This window comes from Staurois parvus, unplaced genomic scaffold (assembly GCF_062004578.1).
Source record: "Staurois parvus isolate SC_StPar_1 unplaced genomic scaffold, SC_StPar_1.0 ptg000192l, whole genome shotgun sequence".
In the NCBI taxonomy this organism is placed as follows: Eukaryota; Metazoa; Chordata; class Amphibia; order Anura; family Ranidae; genus Staurois; species Staurois parvus.
This window is the reverse complement of record NW_028317988.1, coordinates 4,570,962-4,596,654: the sequence shown is the minus strand read 5'-3', so window position 1 is coordinate 4,596,654 and position 25,693 is coordinate 4,570,962. Positions and strand designations below refer to the sequence as shown.

The 25,693-nt window shown below is 42.6% G+C and overlaps 1 protein-coding gene across 2 annotated transcripts in view; it reads left to right on the top strand.

The window, feature by feature from the left end:
* Positions 1-25,693, top strand: part of HHAT (hedgehog acyltransferase) — a 385,158-nt gene that overhangs the window by 46,648 nt on the left and 312,817 nt on the right. For both annotated transcript variants that reach the window (XM_089677807.1, XM_089677808.1), the window contains 3 exons: positions 1,117-1,311; positions 13,185-13,397; positions 22,221-22,392. In XM_089677807.1, coding sequence (XP_089533933.1) covers positions 1,117-1,311; positions 13,185-13,397; positions 22,221-22,392 — 580 coding nt within the window. The remainder of the gene's footprint in view (positions 1-1,116; positions 1,312-13,184; positions 13,398-22,220; positions 22,393-25,693) is intronic.

Sequence of the window (25,693 nt, the reverse complement as noted above, 5' to 3'; positions counted from 1 at the left end):
GATTGGGGTAGTGAGTTCCAGAGGATGGGGGAGGACCTGGAGAAGTCTTGCAGACGTGCGTGTGAGGAGGAGACCAGGGAGCAAGATAGAAGGAGGTCCTGTGAAGAGCGAAGGGTACGGGTAGGGTGGTACTTGGGAATCAGGTCGGTGAGGTAGTTAGGGGCAGTGTTGTGAATGGCTTTGTAGGTCAGAGTGAGTAGTTTGAATTTGATGCGTTGGGCGATAGGGAGCCAGTGGAGGGAGAGGCAGAGGGGGGTGGCAGAGGTGGAGCGGCTGGTGAGGTGGATGAGTCTGGCAGCTGAGTTCAGGATGGTCTGAAGCGGGGAGAGTTTGCACTGGGGTAGGCCGGTGAGGAGGGAGTTGCAGTAGTCAAGGCGTGAGATAATCAGGGAGTGCACAAGTAGTTTAGCGGTGTCTGGGGTAAGGAAGGTGCGTATTTTGGCGATATTGCGGAGGTGGAGCCTGCATGTGTTTGTCAGTGATTTGACATGAGGTTGGAAGGAGAGGTTAGAGTCCAGAATGACCCCAAGGACTTTGGCTTGCGGGGCGGGATTGATGGTGGTGATGTTAGTAGTGATGGATAGGATGGGGGGGGGGCGCGGGCAGGAGGGAAGACGAGAAGCTCGGTTTTGGAGAGGTTGAGTTTGAGGAAATGGAGCGACATCCAGTCAGAGATGTCGTTTAGGAGGTGAGTGATGCGGGCGGAGAAAGTGGAGGTGAGGTGAGGGGTGGAGAGGTAAATTTGAGTGTCATCAGCATAGAGATGGTAGTTGAAGCCGTGGGAGTGTATGAGTTTGCCAAGGGAGGAGGTGTAGATGGAGAAGAGAAGGGGTCCAAGGACAGAGCCCTGGGGGACCCCAACAGAGAGGGGGAGGGAAGGGGAGGTGGCACCATTGTAGGAAACGCTGAAGTATCAAATGAGAATGTGACTTGGAAGCACGGGGTATTTTGTGGCAGCTGAAGCAGAGGCAGAAGCAGTGGGGGATTGCTGAAGAGGTGACTATCAGAGAGGTCAGGGGGGCTTTTTCACAGACAATGTCACTTTGCCCTGAATTGATAATTTTGTATGTAGGTTTTTTCTATTTCTTGCTGCTAATAAAATGCATTTGTCTGCAGCATCGCTTGTGGTTTCTGATGTCCTATGGCATGGTGGCCTGCTGGTTTGTACTTGGAACGAAAGGCCTGGCAACCATTTTCCTGAACACCTTTATATTTTATATGATAGCACAGACGAAGATTCCACTTCTCACCTGGCTGAGCTCTGTGCTTATCCTCCTGATGTTACATAATGAGACCGTTGAAAATACCCAGGTAAGTCTGCGACAGACCCAACCAGGGCAGGGGCTTTTGGAGGGGACTAGCCTTCTACCCACTGATTATGGCCCATGGAGGAGACCAGGGATTTTGTCTGCATCTCTCAGTCAGAGTATGGAAAAAAGCTCAGTTCAGCCTCTGATCCCAGTCTATAATGATAGATAATAAGTTGATGAACGCTGAGAGCGAGGCTTGGATTAATTCTCTGAATAAAGACAATAAAGCTTCCCTTCTGGAATGGATGGAAAGGTGTAATATTAATCTTGTACAGGTTAATGGTCAGATGAAATATGGTGGCACTCCTGCAGCCTGGGTTGGACAATATCTCTCAAAAAATCTCTGAAGATAAATTAATTCCATTTTTTCAGACTGTTGTAATATTGTATGAGTTTTGTTTTATGATGATTTTTCTAGTGGACAGATTATACAAGTGAAAGGCAAACACCTGAAAGTTAGTATGTGCAATGTACTTTGTATATCCAGGGGTGTGGGCTTGTTGCCGGGCTGTCTGGGGTGGGCTCCTGGCTGGCCCAGGTACCTGGCTGTTGATTAGCTTACTGTTAATTAGATCACTGTTAGCTGTTAAATAGATTACTGTTTGATTATATCACTATTAGATGTTAGCTATTCTGATGATATTACTGTTTACAGTTTGCATTGTTTAGGATAATGTAATCAAGCTCTTACCTGATTCTGTATGGTATAAATTCTGTGAAAGTTGACAGTAAAGAGTTTCTTGTTGCACCTAAGCTAGTGTTGTTGGGTACAATACCCAGCTATAATACCTTGGTCCTCTGTCCCAGTGGCAAGGAAGCAGTTCTCTGATGGAAGCACCCAGGTGAGGTGCTAGGTGGTACGTCACAAAGTCATTTAAGTTCCAACTGTTTGCCCGTCCATCTGTTCACCCAAGTTTTTCTGCTTTTACAGAATAAAGTTTAATATCTGATTTATAGATGCAGCATTAAAAAGAATGTCGAATGATTTGTATGTATTTTCTTATGTTTACTACCAAAAAAAAATGAGAAAGCATTGTCTTTCCTATATTTATTTATTTAAATATAAAATATTATATACTGTATGAGTAAAATATAGCACTTCAGGCTGGAAGTTAGCATGCTGGAAGCTACTTTGCAGCTCTTTACCAAACCTACTTACTACCGAGCTGGTAAAAGCTTATATTGTCAATAGAACCAAAAAGCTGGTGATAAAATAACACAGCTGAATGATTCAGATGAGGGGCACATCCCTCTCCCCTAGCAGAGACCACTCTGTACAGATTTGTAGTTATAAAGAGGATTTCAACAAGTTAGCAGGCAGTGCTGGGCTTTCTTTTTGGAATGCCTGCCATGTTTTGTAGAGTGCCTTGTAATAAATGTTTATTTGTAAAATAAATATCTTATAGAAATAAACAAACACAATTATACAAAATATCTGTTTATTATATTGTTTAAAAGCTAAAATATAATTGACCAAAAACAAATAGAAAACAATCAGCAGAGTTCAAGGTGATGTCAGTATAACAATTTCTTTTTATGAAAATTAAAACAGCATCCACTTACATAACAAAGGCTGAAATCCAGTGATGAAGTATTATATCAGCTCACGGGGAAGCAGTGTGACATCAAAAAGGGTCCAGGTTCCACATACACTGTCTGTGCTGTATAGCTCAGCATGGAGGATGACAGTCAGCCGGCGGGAGAGAAGAGAAGGGATCAGAGTATCTGCAATGGAGCAGCTGCTCGGTCCCTACTCTTCTTTCCTGCCGGCGGGCTGTTTTAATTTGTATAAAATGGAATTATGCTGAGATTGCCTTGCGCTCTGTTGTTTGTTTTATTGTTTTATCCTTGCTCCGAGGATGGTCTCCCATGATGAACTGTCAGCACCACCATCTATCCTCTCCTTCAGGTCCAATCACCTTGGGACTATTTTGACCCCCTTGAAGTTCACAGGTTTTTGGGTGTCTCATCAGTACACAGGTTAGGCTACAACTTTTTATAATCTTTTATTTGTCAAAAACAAATATATTTTCTCTCTAAAGTGGTTCTCCAGCCTATAGTGTAAACAGCAGTCCCCTTCACCTCACCTAGCAGAATCACTGTTATAATATTGAAAAATAATTAAACCTGTATACCCTTTTCATCTTTTTTTTGTCATGACCACACAACTTCCTTACCCTAGGTTCACACCTAAGCATTTTCCGAAGCGTTTTGCAGAAATGCACTACAGTCCATTTAAAATGATTTTCTATAGGACTCATTCACATTTCCGCATTTTCACCCGCTGCGTTTTTTGGAAAGGGTCAGGGACTTTTTTAAAAGCAAAAAGTTGTGTTTTTTGTTCTATAGACTTCAATGGAAACACTGCAGAAAAGCATGTAGTGCGTTTTTGCTGCATTTTTTATGTGTTTTGCATTTTAATCTGCCGAGCAACAAGAAAAATTTGAAAAATAAGCAAAACGCATCAAAAACGCATGTGCCAAAATGCACTGAAAGAGAAAGAGACCAAACACAAACTGCATAGGTGTGAACCTAGCCTAAACCAGACTGAACAAAAAGAAAACTTGTAGTGTGTACCAGGCATTACTCTGAAAAATGCTGTTATCAGTGGGTGGACACTAATAGCTGCTGCGCCTTGTCTTCCTTTGTTGGGATCCACCTGGCTGCCCGATTGTTAGAATTCACCCAACTAGCTGCCTGATTGACTTGCAGCGAGAGCCAAGCCTAGCGCCCAGGAGAGCCAAAGAGGAGAGCAGTGATTGATCGTCACTGCTCAATGATTGAAGCAGACTGAGAGCTGAATGATCAATGTCATGTGATCGCTCAGTACTTTGTCTTCTGTGTGGGACAGATGAGCGCTACACAATGCTGCAGCATGGAGGTGAGTATACATGTTTGGGTTTTTTATAATTCAACACTTCTCCTTCATCTCCAGGCAAACAGCTAAATAGGCAGTTGAAATACATTCATAGGCTGTTTTGCCTGTCAAAAGACTTGTATTTCTGTATATCCAGTCCTAGCATTTTCACCGACCAACCAAACAGTTGACCTGACGTTTCTTTACTGCACTTACAAAATACAGCAGGGTCACCTCCCCTCTCTCAGCCTGTGACTGGACAGTGAAGGAACACCGACACACAGATGCTGTTTCTGATTTCTCCTTCTTTCAGTAAATGTGCAGTCTGCTTTTAAAGCCAGCCATACATGGGTTTAATTCTGAAATAATTTTCTTTCGAAAATCTTTTCTAAGAATTTTCGTTCAAATTTCGCACAATTAGTGGGCCACAGCATCGGCCGATTTTCGTGCAACCATCGCATTTGAGTGATTGGGCATGTTGGAAATTTTTTGAAAAACAAAGAAATTTCGAATCAATGATGGGAGAATTATGCGAGAAATGTAATCGAAAAAGAAATGAGTGTGAGCTGTGACCTGGAAAGAAAAGAAGATTCCTGGCAACGAAAATTATTTTCTGTAGCAACAAGTGAATCTGAAGGCTTGATTGCTCGAATTTCGAAATCAATGATGGCGCCATCGGATTACAAAATGCACTAAATTTCCATTTTACTAACGAAAATTAGTTCAGAATTTGACCCATGTATGGTCTGCGTAAGTTCCTCTCCTCCCTCTCCCAGTCTTGTTGCTTTACGGGGTATTGTAATAGTCTGATACCATATCAAATTTAGATAGCTACACTAATTCTATTGACAAAAACATTTAATAATTGTTTTAAAGCAGAACTCCAGGAAATTATTATTTTTTCCATGCAGTGGGGCTGTGCCCACAGTGTATGGGTTAACTGCTTGTTTTGTCCAGGGGCAGGCAGAAAGTCTATACTCACCTGATCCTTCGATTATCCAGAAAACGGCACTCCCCCACGTCCAGCCGTGGACTGTTCCTTCCATCCTCACGTTCAGAGTCGGTATATAGGCATGATGACCTCAGGAAGAGTCCAGTGTACAAGACCACAGGGGAAAGGAGGGGGGTGTTGTCTTGCACTGGGAGGATTGGTGACTTAGATAAGTATATCTCCGCTCCTTTTACATCTAGACAAAAATGATCAGTTAACCCGTACATTGCGGGCAGAGCCCCACTGCATGGGAAAAACATTTGTTGGCTTGAATTGGTCTTTAAATTAATGCATACAGTAACAACATTATTTGATGTTTTCCTTTTAATCTGCCTGGCTTTCAACAATATACAATGTGACAGATGTTTGCTGTGTTATTGTATACTGTATAATATGGTCCATACTTTTCAGACTAAAACTGCTAAATTTCACAACTGCAGTTTTATGGTGCAGAGATGACATCATGAATCATAAGGGATGCAATTCTTGCAAACAATGTTTGATCAATTTTAAAGAACACCTGTAAGAATAGTTTGTATCTATCACAACCATTTTACAGTGCTGGAGGATGACACGGCCCAATTTTTGGAGTAGGTGATAGTTCTGGGTAGAGCATACTTCTGCAGCAGCATTACACACACTGTTTTTGGGTTAGGGGTTTTGACTGTGACAGATAGCCACTCTTTTCACAGATTCCCTTTACAGTGACATCCACAAATTTGCACATGTAAAAAAAACATATTGAAGCTTCATTTACACTTGTGGCTGGTGGGTGGTAAAAATAGGTGGTTGCACAATGCCACTAAATGCAACAACCACCCCGCACCTTGTAAGGCACAAAGTGGTGGCACAGTACTGTGTTATTTGAAAGGGTTAATACAGGTGGTAAGGAGGCACCATATCTCTTCCCAGTCTCCTATCAACTGCCCTCTGAAAATTAAACTACCACAAGGTGGTGAACACCATTGCAAGTGATAAGAGCCCTTAAGGATAAAGAACCAATGGACTAAGACGGCAACTAAGATAATGCTGACATCACATCCTAAAAAATTGACATGGTCCAAAGAAAAAGCACAAAGCAATACATGAAAGAGGCAATTGCAAACTGTGGTAACTAAAAAGAATAATTGAAAGCGATTCTAAAGGTTAATTTTTTTGGGGCGGAAATAACAAACGTACTGTGTGCAGTGGTTTTGCGCAGAGAAGCCCAGATCCTCCTCTTCTCAGGTCCCCTTCAGGCTCTCCTGGCCCCTCCCTCCTGTAGGGTGCCTCCACAGCAAGCAGCTTGCTATGGGGGCACCCGCTGCTCTGTGTGTCCATTTACACAATGAGCCGTAGCTTGGCCCTGCCTCCCTCTCTCCTCATTGGCTTATTGACTGTGATTGGCAGCAGTGGGAGCCAATAAGGAGGCAGAGGCCCAGGACAGCTGAGGCTGTCATTCACATCGCTGGATTGTGATGTGACTCAGGTAAGTATTGAGGAGGCTGGGAGCACTGCTGCACACAGAAGGGTTTTTACCTTCATGCATAAAATGCGTGAAGGTAAAAAACCTTCAGCCTTTACAACCACTTTAAAGTAAAAAGATGTCAGACAGCCCATCTTGAATGAGGCTGACCTGTGTGATCTGAGAGAGATTATGATTTCATAGATTGTGATGTATGAAGCATTTTTCAGGTCATAAGCACTGGTGTATTGTTTTCATACCAAAGTCTTAACTGTCTTTTAGGGCCGGTTCACACCCCATGCAGTCCAGTGCGTTTTTAATCTGCATCAAAAATGCATGGACAGTAGTTAATATGGATTCCAATGGCCCTAGTTCACGCCAGTGTAGTGCATTCCAGTGCAGTCAACAAAAGTAGAACATTAGCATTTTTTCTGCATGGAACTGCACTGGAACATGGCAGAACGCATAAAAAAAGTGTGGGGTGCTCCCCAATCTATGTCAGACCCCTTGGGACTGGTATGGATTTTAAAGGGGACCCCATGCCAAAAAAAATAGCAGGGATGACTAATCATTGTTAGGAAGCTGGTGGGTGCCAACTCCTGACAACCAAAACCTAGGAAATTTTGGTAAAACAAAAGAAAAGAGATGGGAAAATGCATTAAAAATGTATGAGAACAGTGCATGCAGAAACACATCTGGATTGCGGTGAAGTGTGGTGTGAACCGGCCCTTAGGCTGTATATACTGTTCTATATGAACCTTATTTCCAAATGAATGCCTTCTGTGTCATTTAATGGAGCTTCCTCCAGACACTTCTGCATGTACTTTAGAATGTTCCAAAGATGTCTACTGTATGTACAATGTAGCTTTTATAGAAGAGATCGGAAATGATATTTTTTTTATACCCTCACCAGCCACTTTATTAGGTACACCTTCCTAGTACCAGGTCAGACCCCTCTTTGCCTTCAGAACTGCCTTAATTCTTCGTGGCATAGATTCAACAAGATGTTTGAAACATTCCTCAGAGATTTTTGTCCATATTGACATGAGTTACTGTCGCCTTTCTATCATCTCAAAACAGCCTGCCCATTCTCCTCTGACATCAGCAAGGCATTTTCATCCAAACAACTGCCACTCACTGGATATTTTCGCTTTTTCAGACCATTCTCTGTGAACCCCAGAGATGGTTGTGCGTGAAAATCCCAGTAGATCAGTAGTTTCTGAAATGCTTAGACCAGCCCATCTGGCACCAACAACCATGCCACATTCAAGGTTGCTTAAATCCCCTTTCTTCCCCATTCTGAAGGTTGATTTGAACTTCAGCAAGTCGTCTTCAACACGTCTAGATGCCTAAATGCATTGAGTTGCTGCCATGTGATTGGCTGATTAGCAATTTGTGTTACCAAGCAATTGAACAGGCGTACCTAATAAAGTGACCAGTGAGTGTAAAATTCTGTTTTAGCAACAGAGTGAGAATGGCTTAGTAGAGATCAGAGAAGATGAAATTGGGCAGCGTAGCAGTGCTTTTATACAGCACCTCTTGTGTCTTAACCCACAAAGCATAAAATAAAAAAACTGCAGTAAATTGGCAAAATAAAGATTGGCAATAATCTGGATTTACTGTTTTGAACAAAAGATTATCTTTCCTGTGTTCTACTCATCTGTGTGTAAAGACCCTAACTGAACTTAATTGCTCTTTATGGTCTGTTAAATATACCAATCAAAGTGTTTTGTCATATCTGTTCAGTAAGTGAAAAACAAATTGTTGATTCTGCCAGAAATACAATGAGCTTGTAGCTTCCTGTGCTGCATCATTATCAGTTAATATTATTGCTGGATTTCTCCGAACTACAGAACACCTTCCTTCTATAAGTAAAAGAGAAGGGATGTTTTGTTGCCCTGTCCTAAGGTAACAATATTGCTCCTCCTATAGATACAGTCCCATGAGTTAGCATTGTCACTCTAAGACATGTATTATGTTGTTGGCAGGATCACTAGTTAAAAAAAAAATACTGCAACCCCTATGTCTAAGGACTGGTATGCTACAATGTATTATGTTTTTGTTTTTTTGTCCTTCGGTTTAGATATGCTTTAACTGCCTATTTCAGCTTAAAACACAGCATTTCAATAGTAGGACTGGGGTCAACATTTTGTCTTGGCTGCTCTAAAATACAGAATTTATTCTGTATGAGTCCTTGTAGCTTATTTACTCCTTTCATCATTTCCATGTTGTGTGAGTCAAATTCTTTTTGTTAATAGATGCCTTGACATTCTGTTGTAGAATTTGCTGGTACATAATAGAATTTATAACTCTCTCAATTACTGCAAGTTGAGGCAGTGATGCAGCAAAGTAGCTACATACTATTAAATTCCTTCCACCATGCTTCACAGTTGGGCTGAGGCTTTGTTACTGGTTTGCAGTGTCGTGTTTCCTCTGAACATAGTATTGTGTATGTTTGCCAGATATACATGTTTTTGTGACTACCTACAGTTGCAAGAAAAAGAATGTGAACCCCTTGGGATTACGTGGAGTTTTGCACGTATTGGGCATAAAATGTGCTCTGAACGTCATCTAAGTCACAACAATAGAAGAACACAGTCTGCTGAACATAATACTACACAAACATTAGATGTTGCCATGGTTTAATTGCACATAACATGTAAACATTCACAGTGCAGGGAGGAAAAAGTATGTGAACCTTTGGACTTAATAACTGGTTGACCCTCCTTTGGCAGCAATAACCTCAACCAAACATTTCCTGTAGTTGCAGATCAGACCTGCACAACGATCTGGAGACATTTTGGACCCACTCGTCTTCACAAAACTGTTTCAGTGTAGCAATATTCTTGGGATGTCTGGTGTGAATCGCTCTCTTAAGGTCTTGCCACAGCATTTCAATCGGATTGAGATCAGGACTCTGACTGGGCCACTCCAGAAGGCGTATTCTGTGCTGTTGCAGCCATTGTTTTGTTGAATTACTTGTATGCTTTGGGTCATTGTCCTGTTGCATCACCCATCCTCTGCGGAGCTTCAGTTGGCGGACAGATGGTCGTACGTTTTCCTGCAAAATGTCTTGATAAACTCTGGAATTCATTTTCCCATCAATGACAACAATCCGTCCAGACCCTGAGGCAGCAAAGCAGCCCCAAACCATGATGCTCCCTCCGCCATGTTTTACAGTGGGGATGAGGTTTTGATGTTGGTGTGCTGTGCCTTTTTTTCTCCACACATAGTGTTGTGTGTTCTTCCCAAACAACTCAATCTTGGTTTCATCTGTCCACAGTATATTTTGCCAGTAGTGCTGTGGAACATCCAGGTGCTCTTTTGAAAACTTCAAACGTGCTGCAATATTCTTTTTGGACAGCAATGGCTTCCTCCGTGGTGTCCTCCCATGTACTCCATTCTTGTTTAATTTTTTCCTTATTGTAGATGTGTCAACAAAAATGTTAGCATGTGCCAGAGATTTCTGTAGGTCTTTAGCTGACACTCTGGGATTCTTCTTTACCTCATGCAGCATTCTGCGCTGTGCTCTTGCAGTCATTTTTACAGGACGACCACGCCTAGGGTGAGTAGCAACAGTGCTAAACTTTCTCCATTTGTAGACAGTCTGTCTTACCGTGGACACATGAACCTCAAGGCTTTTGGAGATACTTTTGTAACCCTTTCCAGCTTCATGCAAGTCAACAATTCTTGATCGTAGGTCTTCTGAGAGCTCTTTTCTGCGAGGCATGGTTCACATCAGACAGTGCTTCTTGAAACCAGTAAACCCAAAACAGGTGTGTGTTTTTTAAGGGCAGGACAGCTGTCAGCAACACATCCAATATCATCTCACTGATTGGAGTCAAGGTTGGCTCACTCCTGGCTCCAATTATCTCTGGGAGAAGTCATTAAGCTAGGGCCTCACATACTTTTTCCTCCCTGCACTGTGAATGTTTACATGTTATGTGCAATGAAACCATGGCAACATCTAATGTTTGTGTAGTATTATGTTTAGCAGACTGTGTTCTTCTATTGTTGTGACTTAGATGATGTTCAGAGCACATTTTATGCCCAATTCATGCAAAACTCCATGTAATCCCAAGGGGTTCACATACTTTTTCTTGCAACTGTACATAAGAATTTGCCCACTTCTTACTGAGGAATGAATTTCTTAAATGTTGCCAATGTTTAGCTATGTGGGTGGTACGACTGAAGTTTGCATGTAAAGTGTTTGGCTTAGACTTGCACGCATGTGCATTAGATGTTTAAGTGAGCGCAGACTGAAAAGTCATCTCATGATTAGTTCAGTTTGGTAGACGACTGGGTAAAGTGACTACTTCAGTGGTCCCTTAAATATGTTGAGCTTTTCTCACTCTTATGTCCAAGTTAGTTGGACGTGTCACATACGACTATATTATCAGCAGAGAATTGTTGTTTTGTATGGATGCTGTCAAAGTCGGAGAGACATCTGTTTGAGTATGAAATGAGGAATGACAATAGGGCCACAGAAGTACACATTTTTGACTCTCAAATGCTTTCTTCCATTGTCTCCTGAAGGATATGGGTGGCTGACCCTCTCCAGTCCTCCTATCTACCAAATTTGACTTCAAAGTCCCTGATTTGTAGCGTTTATTGGCCATTTTTAAAACATGTAGTTTGCTGTATTTTGACATCTTTGTTTTTAAGGCCTTTAAGTGGAACTCTTACCAAAGGTTTTCTTATTTTGGTTCAAGAGGACATGCATTGGAACCTCATTTAGATTTTTATCGCATTCTGTGTTCTGTTTTGGAGATTCACTGTCACCACAACAAAAATTGAAGAGAAATCTCTTCAAAGTTAACAACTAGAAATTAAAATCTTTCAATGGAAGAATCCAGCTAGTTCCAACGGTCTAATCTGAGTTATTATTGTTATTATCATCTTATCTGAGTTGGCAGACATCAAGAAAACCCTGAAAGTGGTTCAAACCCTTGCCCACTATGTTTCAAATGAGCAAAAATATTTTGGCTGGTGCTTCATGTCACGGTGCGCAAGATCGCCGCCACCAACATGCGACGATTCCACGATCGCGACGTCTATTATGTCACGATCACGGCGTCGGATCCCAGACCTAGTCACCAAAACTCGTGACCGAAGGGCTAGCCGACCTAAAACTGCGATGTGACGTGCGTAACAATGCCACACCCAGCTGCACCCTGCACAACGATTTTCCAGCTAATGGATACAGATCGACGTGCCAGCAACCTGGATCGATTGTTACTGGGTCAGGTTAATTAGGCAATTAACCATTCACACTGCCACCACCTCCTTTTTATTCAGAGAAAGAGGAAACTCGACGTCCAGCTATAACACTGTAATGGTTGATATAATCGACTGCATAACCCAGTCATAATACAGGCCTGTTATACATAGGGTTAAAACAAACAGTAGCATCTCTTCAAAGGCAGGGATTTGTAAATTGCAATTAAGAGCTATAGAAACAGTTCAACACTTTCAGAAAGAGAGATTTATTACTAAAAGGGTCAAACAGGTGCAATAAAAATATTTACAGAGAAGATGTAACTAAGATATATATATATATATATATACAGAGCACAGCACAGCAGAGAGATAACAGGGAGAAGTTAAAGGGTTAAGTTACTTGCCATTAAGCCTTGGATGTAAGCAGATCACGTTTCAGAGCGAAAGGCACAGGTCTCCCCAGGTGCTATATTGATGTTAAAATGGGAGATGTCTTCAACTTCCACTCTTAGGCTTGACAGCCTGTTTTAAAGTTTTCTAGCAGGGGGTGGTTCTGAAGTAAAAGACCAATCCCCTGTTTAGGGAGGGATCGTCAGGCGGAACATTAAACTGGAGCCAACATCTTTCATAACTCATATTCTGGTCCATAACTTTCCATCTGCACAAACGGCAGTCCCCCCCGCAGGTATATTAGTATGCAGACAAGTCTGAGGATTATTTAGATATGAAACTATATACTGCACGGTTCACGAGTTCTATGTTTCGGCTTCCCTGATGGTCCGAGATAAGCGAGTGACCCATCAAACTGTTCGTCTGCTCATTGGCCATCTGACGAGGTGTCCGGTTTTTATGTAAGGCTTTCATATTCCAAGATATGAGACATAGAGGAAAAATTGATTTGAGAAGTGTTTAAGTCTGTCACCTACGCTGAGCTAGGTTATTAGCTCAGAGTCCCTTTCAACTCTTGGGAAGGCTCCGTTATCTTTTTACGAGGTGTGAAATTACATAGGTACTTTGGTCATTGAGACTCCAACTCTCTTGGGAAAGCTGCCTTATCTCTTCCTAGGTGAGAAAGGATACAGCTTCCACAGACAGCTCGGCACCTAGCTAGAGATGCCTTGGCCGGCCAGTGATCCATAAACAGTACACACACACACACACACACACACACACACACACACACACACTGGCCAGATGTCTCCTCTCAGTGAGAGGGAGGGGTAGGGGAAGGATAAGGGAGAAATGGATACCCTTAGCAAGATGGAGTCTGCGTCAGTCTCTGTTGCGCACGTTTGCGACACTTCACATTGACAGTGAAGCCAATAGCACTTGAAACTAATACCATCCTCTTTTGTTTTGCAGCGTGGTTGGTATGGAACCGAGAATGAGTATTACCTCCTGCAGTTCACTCTCACTGTACGCTGCCTTTTTTACACCAGCTTCTGCCTCGAATACAGTTGGCAACCGGGAGGTGACAGCAGATGCTACAGCTTTCCATCGCTGCTGGCCTATGTATTTTATTACCCTTTATTCCACAACGGCCCTATAATTCCTTTCAATGAGTTCTCTGAACAGGTATGCATATTTTCATAGCATGATTTAATGTGTGAAATTACTGCCCCTTATCCACCAGGGTATTTTTTTTTCCATTCACCATTTTGTCTTTGTGTTTCAGACAATCTTATAACTCATAGATACCAATCCTATGCTTTCACTGATCTATGCTGTACTGTAATAAAGTATATCTTGCCCCCGTGAACTCACACACACTGTCTTATTGTCTCACACTTTTTGCTATGCCTTTATATGGAACATCCTGTATTTTATTTTATTTGTTAGGTTTTTTTTTTTTATTTATAAACAATTAAAAATGCGGCACTAATCTATATCACAATAAATAATCATAAAGTCCAAATAATCAAAAAAAGGTTTGGATAAATTGCACAAAGAGGAGTTCGGCACTATCCACCATAACCAAGGCACCTGAATGAATAAGCCCCTTACCGGACATTCTGACCGAAACACACCAGTCAATAAACGCAGCCCTAAAGAGGGAACAGTAGTGCAGATTATGAAGCTGACAATCCTCCCCAGGATAAGATTTAGTCTTCCTTTCATAAGATCCTTAAAAGGCCTTAAAAAAGACTCCCATCCAGTAATCAGATGAAGACTCTGCCATAGATTTCTATTCCTGAATGAAATACTGCTATGCCCAAGGTTGACGTATATTCGTTTATGCAATACTTTCCCCACCAGATATGATTGTAAAGGGCGAAAATGTTTTTAAAAGTTTTGCACAGAGCAGCCCTGATCCACCCCTTCTGGGGTTCCCCACTCGCTCTCCTGGCTCCTCTACCCTGCTGAGTGCCTCCCATAGCAAGCTGCTTGTTATGGAGGTACTCATGTAGGCTCAATCCCGAGCCATGCTGTGTGTGTCCATTGACACACACAGCATTGCTTGGTCCCACCCCCTATTCCCTCCTCACTGGCTGCGATTGACAGCAGTGGGAGCCATAGGGGAGAAAGAGCAGCAATGCTGCTCTCGGGCATAGCACTGGATCGAAATCGAGCTCAGGTAAGTATGGGGGGGGGGGGCTTTATGTATAGAATGCATTAAGGTAATAAAAACCTTATGCGTTTAGAACCACTTTAAGGGCTAATTCACATCTTTGTATTGGTTACTGCATGTGACTGCTTAACCGCATTACAGTTTATAGGGGTACGATTCATTCTGAATGCACTCAATGCAGTAGCAGGCAATGTATCTGCACTGCTGCGCACCCCAAAGCACATGCCATGCATTGAACTGACTGATAATTGCAATATCATATTTTATAATGATGTTAGAATATAGTTCTTCTTTAAGGGTACATCATTTATGCTTCTGAACACTTTGCTGTATAGACGATCCTTCAGCTTCCTCTTATGCTGTGTTTTGATTGCTCCGTACCTTGCAAGCTGACGCAGATCTGCACCTAAATTATAGATGATGTACTTTTTCCATGTGTGTTGCTATGACAAATAATTTTATATACATTTCAGATGTGCTATAAATGAGTGTGGGTGTTTTGATCCATGGTGAGAGACAACTATGTGATGTGTCATATTAGAATATATAGATGCAGCTGGGATAGACTGGCTGCGCTTATACTGAAAGCTCTTAAAGGAGAAAAGTACTGAAAACGTGTAAAATCGGAAAATTCCAGTTGAAACATAGTTCTATCACCTAATGTTTCTGCCTACAGATCTGTTTTTTTTTTTCACTTCCTTTAACTCCTTCCTGTCCGGCCCCAGTATCCCTTTAAGTGGGCTCTTTATGTCCAGGTACAGAACAGACTTCCCAGTCACATGACCACTGTGATTGTTTGTCACAGCAGTCATATGATTTTGAAGCCAGCAGGGCTAGTGGCCCAGAGCTGTCTATTGCCGGGAGCACAGAAACCTCAGCTGCCCATGGACGGTTACGTGCGCCAGGTGGTCTTCAAAGCTCACCCTCCTTGCTAGCACATATGTGTTACATGGGTAGCAAGAGGTTAACAAGGTAACAGGCACATACATAGCATATGTGCACTTTATGGCAGACTTACCTCCCAGTCTACTCTTATCCAGCACTGACAGATCCACACACATTGTCACTGTTGCCACCATCTGCTCCTAGACTTCTTCTGGACCAGCGTCTTCTGATGGCCACTGATGACATTCTTGCGCATGCCCACTGGGGTTACAATGTCCCAGCATCAAGCTCCAGTCTCAACATCTTACAGATGTGAAATAGGACGTACACCAACACTGCACATGCACAGCAGGCAGCGTACATACAAAAAAAATTGCTAGCAGAAAGTCTCTTCTACCAAAAACTACTTTCTAGCATTTTTTAATTTCTTTATTATTATGGTTGCACTTTTATTTGTACAGAATCTTAACCAAACAGGAGCACTGCTCTAAAGTCTGGTACATACCACCTGCCTGCTCAGTCCTTGCTGCCAGGTGCTGGCTCATAAGGTGAGCACCTCTGACTCAAAAAGATCCAATGTAAAACAAAAACAGGGCTGCATACTGTCCGAGTTAACCTGGTAATTGTCATGGTCAGGGGTCAGGCTCAGGACCAGTAGGTATACCAGTAGAGAGGCTCCCACTGAACAGCTGGATAAGTGCAGCAGCAGGTCACCCTGGATGATGGCGTGGGCTCCCCCGAGGTGCGGAGTCTTAGCACTAACTGGCATTCACCAGAGCTCCTGATGGTGGAGATGGGTTTTGCTGCCTATTAGTACAAGGTTGCAGTCCTCAGGATTGCCCCACCAGGAGATGAACAATCCAGGGTCCAGAAGCCGATATAGCAGGTAGGGATAGGCAGAAGCATAGTCAGTAAACAAGCCAAAGGTCGGTAAGTGGTCACAGGTTGGGATTAAGCAGAAGCGTAGCTGAGGAACGTGAGTATAAATTAGTATATTACAATACTGGCAATAAAGAAGAATTTTACTCATCTACACCTGTCTATACGCTTACACACCTTTACTCACCTATACTCAACATTACTCAGGTCTTTACACACAGTGTTTGGCCCCTTGCACATGAGCGTCACAAGTTCCTGAGTAAACATCAATAAATTATGATACCCGTGTGCAAGGGGCCATATTGCTGTGAGAATGGGCTTCAGCTCAATCTCTTCACTTCTGCCACGCATCGCTAACGCATTTCACTCATATAGGGTGTTGCATAGTAAAAGGGAGGAGATTGAGCTGAAGCCAATTTTCACAGCAGTATTACCAGGTTAACTCGGACAGTGTTTGGCCTTGCTTTTCTTAACATTGCACAGTTATATTATTGCAAGTTACAGTTCAGCTCACAGCATCCTCAGGATAGCAGTGCATTTCGAGAACCTTTGTGTCATTTTTTTATGTGGATAGAAAGTTACAACAAGAATTAAACTCTCATGTAATTTGACAACAAGGTAAATCCCTAATTGTTGTGGACAGGGAGAATCAGTATTTTATTTAATATATTTCCAATTTCTATGGTATAAAGTTCAGGTTTGAGTAAAGTGGCCTGAAGCCAGAAATGATTGGGGTTAATTGGGCGCAGCGATCCCGTGTCATCATATTCCAGTCACATATGCCGTGCGGCCTTTTGCCGATGCGCATCCTTTACCATTCAGAGAGGCTTGCATATTAATGATGTTATATGTTTTGATCCCTGAACAAGTGTTTACATAAAAAGAATTAAAATGTCATCGGCGCTGTTAATGAAGGTTATAACTTGTCTGTGCTGTATCTGCATAAAGCGGCTCTCTCTGTGCTCAATGTTTGCCCGCCGCTGTCTTTGTTCATATATTATAGTTAGATATGTTAATTCTGTTGTTTCCAAGCTTCTGATGGATGTTCTCTCACACCACATCCAATTATTAGAATTTGCATGTACGGAGTTTATTGGTGATTTGATTTACACCGTCTGAACTTTAAGGTGAAAAGTCACATTAAAGATCAACATTCCTCTGAAGAATTCTAATATGTTAAGCTGGCGCAAGAGCACAGATTTTGGTCTGGCAGGAAATTTTTAGAAACAAAAAAACCGGGGCTAATCATTTTTGTGTCTGTGTAAATTTAAATACAACGGTGGCCCAAAAAAAGAACACCTTCCATTCTCAGAAACCTTAATCCACAGTTGACCTTTATAAAAGTGTGGCCCAATGTTCTTTAAGTGTATGTAAATCTAAAACTATTAACTTATAAAATAGTAACTTGGGGGAAATTTACTGAAACTGGTGCATTCAGAATCTGGTGCATGGTAGCCAATCAGCTTTTAACTTTTCATATCAAACAGCGTGCTGATGGCATATGTCGAAACGCGTAGGACAGAGCCTTGTTTAACGTCACCGTGCACTAGCCCATGATGGCTCGAGCCTGTGTTCACGACTTGAAGCGGCGGTGCTGCAATAAAATCTATTACGCTATTACCCCCTTGTGTTGGGCATGGCAGGTGAAAATGTAAGTGTATATGCTGGCTTTGAAGAATAAACGTGAATGGTTTTACACTATGTGGAGTGTCCCTTCTATTTCTGTGAGCTGTTTGATATGATGATGACCCCAAGGTATTAAGAACAAGTGAACTAAGGAGTGCAGTTGACACATTAATGGCTGGATTAGTCTCTTATTGATGCGATCTGATTGATCTGGGATCATTTTGTGTATGTGGCAACTTCCCAAAAAGATTATCGCAATTTTTTGGGTTTTACTTTAATAGGTGAAGAATACTAGGTGATATTTTCACTATAATTTCACTATAATTTTGAGATCTCCGCAGCACTATAATTTTGCATTTTATGGTAAATAAAAGGAGTTGGACTATTTTATATGCGATTTAGGTTAATATATTTGGACACAGATATAGACACTTTCTAATGGACTTTCTAATTTTATTTTATTTTTTATCATTTTTCACTGACTTTATGAATTTTTTGTTAAGATTAAGTATATTGATTGATTTATTGATTGATTTTTTGCACTAACACCTTTAATATAGCACTCAGCACTTTGGTGATTGGATAGTGGAGTGTAAATGTATGCATTATATAGGTGTACCTCGGTTTACGAATTTAATGCGTTCTCCGTGATGTTTCGTATTGCCAAAAATGTGTAAACCGAAACGTGGTTTCCCATAGGAATGCATTGAAAACCAATTAATCCGTTCCGGAGGTCAGAAAAAAGTAAGAAAAAAGTTTATCTGATCAAAACTCTTTGTAAAGTGCACTTTAACCATTTCAATACCATGCAATTTTACACCTTCCTGCCCAGGCCATTTTTCAGGTTTCAGCGCTCTCACACTTTGAATGACAATTGCGCGGTCATACAACACTGTACCCAAACTAAAATTTTATCATTTTCTTCACACAACTAGAGCTTTCTTTTGGTGGTATTTAATCACCGCTGGGGTTTTTATTTTTTGCTAAATTAACAAAAAAAGACCAAAAATTTTGAAAAAAAACATTTTTCTTTGTTTCTGTTATAAAAGTTTACAAATAAATAATTGTTCTTCATAAATTTAGGCCAAGATGTATTCTGCTACATGTCTTTGGTGAAAGTAACCCAAATTAGGATGTATTATTTAGTTTGTAGGAAAGTTATAGAGTTCACAAACTATGGTATAGATCTGAATATTGATCAATCCTGAAGTACTGACAGCCAATCTAATTTCTTGAGGTCCAAGAATGTCAGAACAGTACAGATATCCCCAAATGACCCCTTTTTGCAGAGTAGACAGTCCGACGTACTTCATAAGAGGCATGGCGAGTTTTTTGAAGTTGTATTTTTTTTGTCATAATTTTTCGGAAAATGAAAAAATTAAAAAAATTATTTTCACTATTTTTTTTTTTACATACTGTCACCAGTGCAGTACAGTGTCATCATATAACTGGCATGGCGGTGAACAGGGACACTGACTGGTGACAGTATGACAGTTTTTTTTTTTTTTTTTTTTTTTTTAAATTTGTTTTTTACATTTTTTTTAATATTTTTTAATATTTTTTTATCATATTTTACTATGACCAAAGTAGTACAGTGTTACCATAGTAACATTGTAGTACTTTGGGGAAGTGATCAGTATTTTTTTTTTTACACAATTTGCTTATAGCAAAGATTTACTTTGCTATAAGCAAGCATTTACCTGAATGAAATCGATTCATTCAGCTTTTCTTTTTTTTTTTGTGCTTAGCTGTGATTTAGTCACAGCTAATCACATGACATGTGCATGTGATTAGCTGTGACCATTCACAGCTAGGCACTAGTATACAATGGATGGCATGAATGAAGCCATCCATTGTATACAACTGCCATGTGACCTGCTGTGATTGGTCACAGCAGGTCACATGGTACCAGCAACGGGAGCCGGTACTCGGATCTGTCATCGGCCGTGTCCGAGGTACACGGCCAATGACAGATCGCGCTGCTGCGCCGCTCTGCATTAGCGCAAACTGCGCATGTGCGGGAGCACGCCAAATGGCGTGCACCCGGAATGAAGCAACACATTTAAAGCCGCCAAACGGCCATTAGCCGGGCGGCAAATGGTTAAAGGCATAAATACTGTACAGGGACATGATTAAAAATTTCCAGAATGACTCCAAAAATCGATGCAATAACCGCTACAACACCTCCACACTACCCGCAGACTCCATCATGCACGGGGCCAGCGCTATTAACCTCCCAGGCGCAATTCATCCTGGGGAAACTTGCTTCGTATTGTGAAAAAAATTTGTAAATGCATTGAAAACCAAATAATCCGTTCCGGAGGTCAGAAAAAAGTAATCAAAAAGTCTTATCTGTTCAAAACTCTTTATAAAGTGTAAGCTCCAAGGATCAGGGCCCTCCTATCCCTCTTGTATTGAACTGTATTGTTGCTGTATTGTCTCCCATTATATTGTACAGCGCTGAGCAAACTGTTGGCGCTATATAAATCCTGTATAATAATAATAACAATAATAATAAAGTGCACTTTAAAGGCACGGGGCCGGTGCTATAAACCTCCCAGGCGCAGTGCATCCTGGGGAAACTTGCTTCGCATTGCGAAACAAATTCGTAAACCGAGGCATTATTTTCAATGGATTTTCATTCGTAAACCGAAAATTACATTAACCGAGGTGCTCGTAAACTGAGGTACGCCTGTACATTTATACATCTTAGGTGATGACAGGTGACTGCAGCTTGAAAAGAAAAAACATATCTGTGGCTCAGACATATTTCTATTGATGTAGCAATAGTAGATAGTGTGTGCACTGACTGTATGGGAATTCCAGACAGGGCCCGGAAGGCAGATCTGATAACCAGGCTCTAAAGGGACCGGCAGAAAGAGATAGTCTGGGAACTGGAGTCAAGGTTATATAACCCACCCCGCAGGCCAGAGTACTTGGTGTCATTCTGGACTCCAACCTATCCTTCCAGCCCCAAGTCCAATCTTTAACAAACTCGTGCGGACTCCACCTCCGCAACATCGCCAAAATCTGCACGTTCCTAACCCCAGAAACCACTAAACAGCTCATACACTCCCTCAACATATCATGACTCGACTACTGCAACTCCCTCCTCACTGGCCTGCCTCGCCACTGGCTATCCCCACTTCAGTCGATCCTGAATACGGCTGCCATACTCATTCACCTTTCCAACCGCTCCGTCTCCGCCACCCCCCTCTGCCAATCCCTCCACTGGCATCCGATTGCGCAACGGATCAAATTCAAAATCCTAACGCTGACGTACAAAGCTGTCCACCATACTGCCCCGAACTACATCACTGACCTAATATCCAAGTACCGCCCAGCACGCACACTCCGCTCCTCACAAGACCTCCTTCTCTCTAGTTCCCTGGTCTCCTCCTCCCACGCCCGCCTCCAGAACTTCTCCAGGGTGTCACCCATCCTCTGGAACTCCCTGCCCCAACCCATCAGATTGTCACCTACTCTCCTCTCCTTTAGGCGCACCCTGAAAACCCATCTCTTCAGGGAAGCCTACCCCACCCCCTGCTAACTTGCCGACCTCCTCCACTCTTCCTACCACTCCATCCCCCACAGCTATCTCCTCCTGTGCCACCATCCCCTCCCTCCTAGATTGTAAGCTCGAAAGAGCAGGGCCCTCGATCCCCTCATGTTTTGCATTGTATTGGTATTGTTCTGTCACATGTTCTGTCCCCCTTTGTAATGTACAACGCTGAGCGAACTATTGGCGCTTTAAAAAAACTGTATAATAATAATAATAATATGCAGTCAGACATCAAGAGCCAGGCCAGGGTCATACACGAATGAGCAGAGGTAGAAGGAGCGAAGTCTGGAGACAAGCCAGGTCAAGCACAGGAGATCAAGCAGGAGCGAGGTCAAGCAGCAAGCCAGGATCATGATCAGGAGAGAGTCAGAGAGAAGTTAAGAATGGAGTCAGGAAACTGGGGTAACCAGAAAGCACAGGGACAGAATCAAAGAGCACCAAAGAACTGCCAGAAATCAGCAAGTCAGGACCTCGATGCAATAGGCAGCTTGGTGCCATCCTGGGGACTGGACATGCACGGGTGTGTGCCGACGTGTGCTGGTGCATACAAATGCGCTGACGTGTCAGTGCATGCAGGTCACTAGTCTTGAGTCCATCTATGTACTGGCACATGAGCATTAGCTGCACGAGTATTGGTCCCCTGACAATTGCTTCCTTTAGGAAGCTATGCCTTTAAATTTCCTGAAGAATAAACACTGGTGTACATAATTCGACTGCTAGAGACCTCACTAGGAGGTGTTGAGAACCTTGAGAACAAAGGGTTTCTTGGTGTGGTGTTAGCAATTCCAGAATGAAAAACCAAAGTCAAGCGAGTTATGTTCTCTGTGTGTATTAACATGCTCATTTGACCATCTGACAATTTTTTTTTAAATTTTAGATGCAGAAACCAGATACAGGATGGACAAACATTCAATATCCTGGATTATTTGCAGATGTGTTGCGTTTATTGCTGTGGTGGTGCCTGGCAGAATTGATGATCCATTTGATGTATATGCATGCAATGTATAGCCACTACCCTCTTCTTGAAGAAGCCTCTTACTGGACTCTTGGTGAGTGAGAGAAGTTCTTTTACAGTATTCTGCTTTCAAAAGGATAAATCATTTAGGAGCCTGTGCCTACAAGCTTTGGGCTTGTGTCAGTGGCCTCGGTTTGAAATGCTTCTGAGATCATTCAGAACTTTTTGATAAGTGCATTTGCATTGCAGCTCCCCTTCCTCTGAACCACGTTTGAGCTGCTTCAAGCAGGTTTTGCATTCCCGTAGACTTGTATGGGAAGAAAAAAACAGACTCAAAGCAAACAAAAGCCCTGTCGCCACAAGCCCTAGACGTTTCCTAAAAGACACATGGAGGCTGCAGTTGTTGAGGTCATTGTGAATGCCAGCTGCCTGGTCATCATGTTGACTCTTTGGCTTCAGTACTTTGAATAACTAACCAGTAACAATAATGCAGATTGGACCTGTGCTCTGATTTTCCTGATCCATATTCTTCTTCTGAGTCATCAACTTGGAAAGCATTGATTGCATTAGGTCGGCATTGCAGCCTGGCAGCTAGCCTTTTCAGGAGAGGCCATGGATGACAGCCCCATATTTATCTTAGCAATGGTTTACTGATTGCTATATGTCTCACTTTCTAGTCAATTCAAGACAGGGCTAACACATAAAACTCGCTTTGACTGCTAACAGTGGTTATTAACTAGGGATGGGGTGCTTGGGGGAGAAGCGAGTCCTAGGAATCAATAAAGACCTGACAGAGTCAGGAGATCTTGAGTGATGTTTGCTGTAACCCTTTCCCTGCCATGAACGTAAGGCTTTCAGCTGGCCAGCTCCATAAGCCTCACATTCTTGGCAGTCCGTCTGCTGCTGTAAGCTCATTGTCACTGGAGCGAACATGTGCTTTTCTCATTGTAGAGCTATAGGTTTTGCTCACCAGGTTGCATGTTGGACCTCTGAAGAGCGACCGCTGTGTTTACACAGAGAACATAGGTCCCTCTGCAGTATGCAGGCAGGGGACAGGCTTTATTCACACAGGTGCTGAGGCCCATACATCAATGAGCTGTTTGTTTATGCGACTGGAGCTGTGTGCAGACAGGCTATGTTAGGCTAGGTTCACATATGTGCGGGTGGTGCAGATGCAGATCAGCATGAAAATCCATGCAGTAGCTCCGCCCGCACAGAGGAATGCAGACCCGCGGGCTGGTGCTATTAGTTCTAATGGCACGCCACCCGCACTGGAAAAAATGCAACCGTACTGGGAACCAAGGTTCCCGTGTGGGCTGCATTTTCAGAAGAAGTTCAGGGACTTCTGTCTTACGTATCATGGGGCGCCGTGCGCATATATGTGAACCAGGGGTCACTGAATGGGGATGCAGCAGCTGTTAGGACACAGCTGAATGCCCTAATTGGACAGGTTTACAGGGGAAGGTGTGGCTTGAACGCTGTACACCGTCCTGTAGGCTGTACATGGTCTGTATCTGAACTGTGCACCTGCCCCTCACTCCTGTCAAATTAGGATGTGCCGCTGTGTCCGTAAAGTCGCTGCTTCCCGATTCAGTAATATAAGCAGTTTGCAAACAGCTCCAGGCAGGCACCACAGAGGGCTCACTCACGCTGCACGGGCCTCAGTGCCAGTGTGAAAGAAGCCTAAGTCTATAACTGCTATAGAAAGAAAAAATAAGTGTAAGGGCTTCATCACAGTAGTGATTGAGGGGCGGTAAAATTCCATGGCTGAGCCACACTTTTACTGCCCCTCCAACTGCTACTCCCTTTAGCTGCACAGCTAGCAGCTGGGGGTGTACACATATCATAGAGCAGCTGAACGCGGCTCATTCAGATGAATCGAGCGGCGCTACAAGCGCCCCACAATGCACGTGGTTGTGGCACGCTAGTGCGGGAGTTAAAGCAGACTGTGATGAGGTGATACAATGCCACCTCATCATCTGTCAAATGCTATTTGAAGAGCGATCAACGCAGATCGCTTTTCAGAGACCAAAGCTAACATCAACGAGCCCTAAAACACTAAACACCTTTTTGTTTTAATGTACTTGGAGCATATTTAGCTGAATCAAACTGAAAGGTCTGAGCTTAAAAGTGTATGTGACCTGTCCTAAAACATATCTAAGATCAAAGCTCAACTGCAGCACCTAAAGGTGTGTTCAGGTACCCTCCCTTGCTGGTCTTCAGTAATCAAACCCCACAGAGACCCCCTGCAGCCTAGACATTCACTAGCTCAGCATTAGCTTCCCTCCTAGGACAAGACAAGAAAGTAAAGGTTTTCTATTGTTCTTTGGTCACACTGGAGTTCTTCTTTAATGTGCTGTTGTGTATGAGGTGACAGGGCAACTTTAAAAGCTAATTTGCCTCATCTGATATGCAATGCAGCAATGATAGTTCACGCCAGAAATTAATTTTGAGAATAGTGAAATGGAAGCAGAAATCTGGCTTTTCCAGGATTAATAAGGAAACGGCGAGTGATTATTGTGTCTGTAAAAGTAATGTGGCCGTACAGTTCACTTACAGGACCACTCAATCAACAGATGGTGACTTTTAAACAGTGGCAGCCACACTGACATCTCACCTAAAATATGCAGCACTGATTACAGCTGGAATTACTCAACAAAAGAGCCGGAAGGAGATAAATCACTGACACTCCATGTTGTTCTGACCGTTTCTGCCCAGCAAGTAAAACTGCATGCGAGGCTGAGATCCAGTCAAATGTATTGAAGCTCAACTCTGGGCACCTTCATTGTATACTTTCGGATGGCCTAATGTTTGTGTACCTCTGCCCTTTATTATAACTGAACTCCTGAATCACCTTCAGTCTTACACAGTTGTACCGGCTCCTCTCTATTGAAATGGCTTCCTCTGATTGCACTGCACACTGTAAACTTCTCACAGTGTGTGTTAGAAACTGCAGCAAGTCATATAGAGCCCACCTCATTTCCTGGCTAGAGGACATCCAACATCATCTAGCGCTTTCCTCCCCAGCCTGACTGCCCTCGCTCCTTTTTTTTTTCTTTTCTCATTGGATTTCAGTTCTTTCAATCATGCAGGCTCAGGGTCACATGTGGGCACTAACCAGGACAGCCTGCATGCAAATACATTGAAGAAACAAAGTAAGTATCATACTCACAATAGACATAAAAACACAGGCATGTCAAACTGAACAAGATGTATGATCCAAACAAGCTCTGAGTCCATACGATGGAACCTTGGATGACCAACTGCCTAACGCATTTTGAGGACACAACCTCTTCCTCAGAGCTTGTTTGGATCCTACATCTTGTTCAGTTTGACATGTCTGTGTTTTTATGTCTAATGTGAGTATGATACTTACTTTGTTTCTTCAATAAATC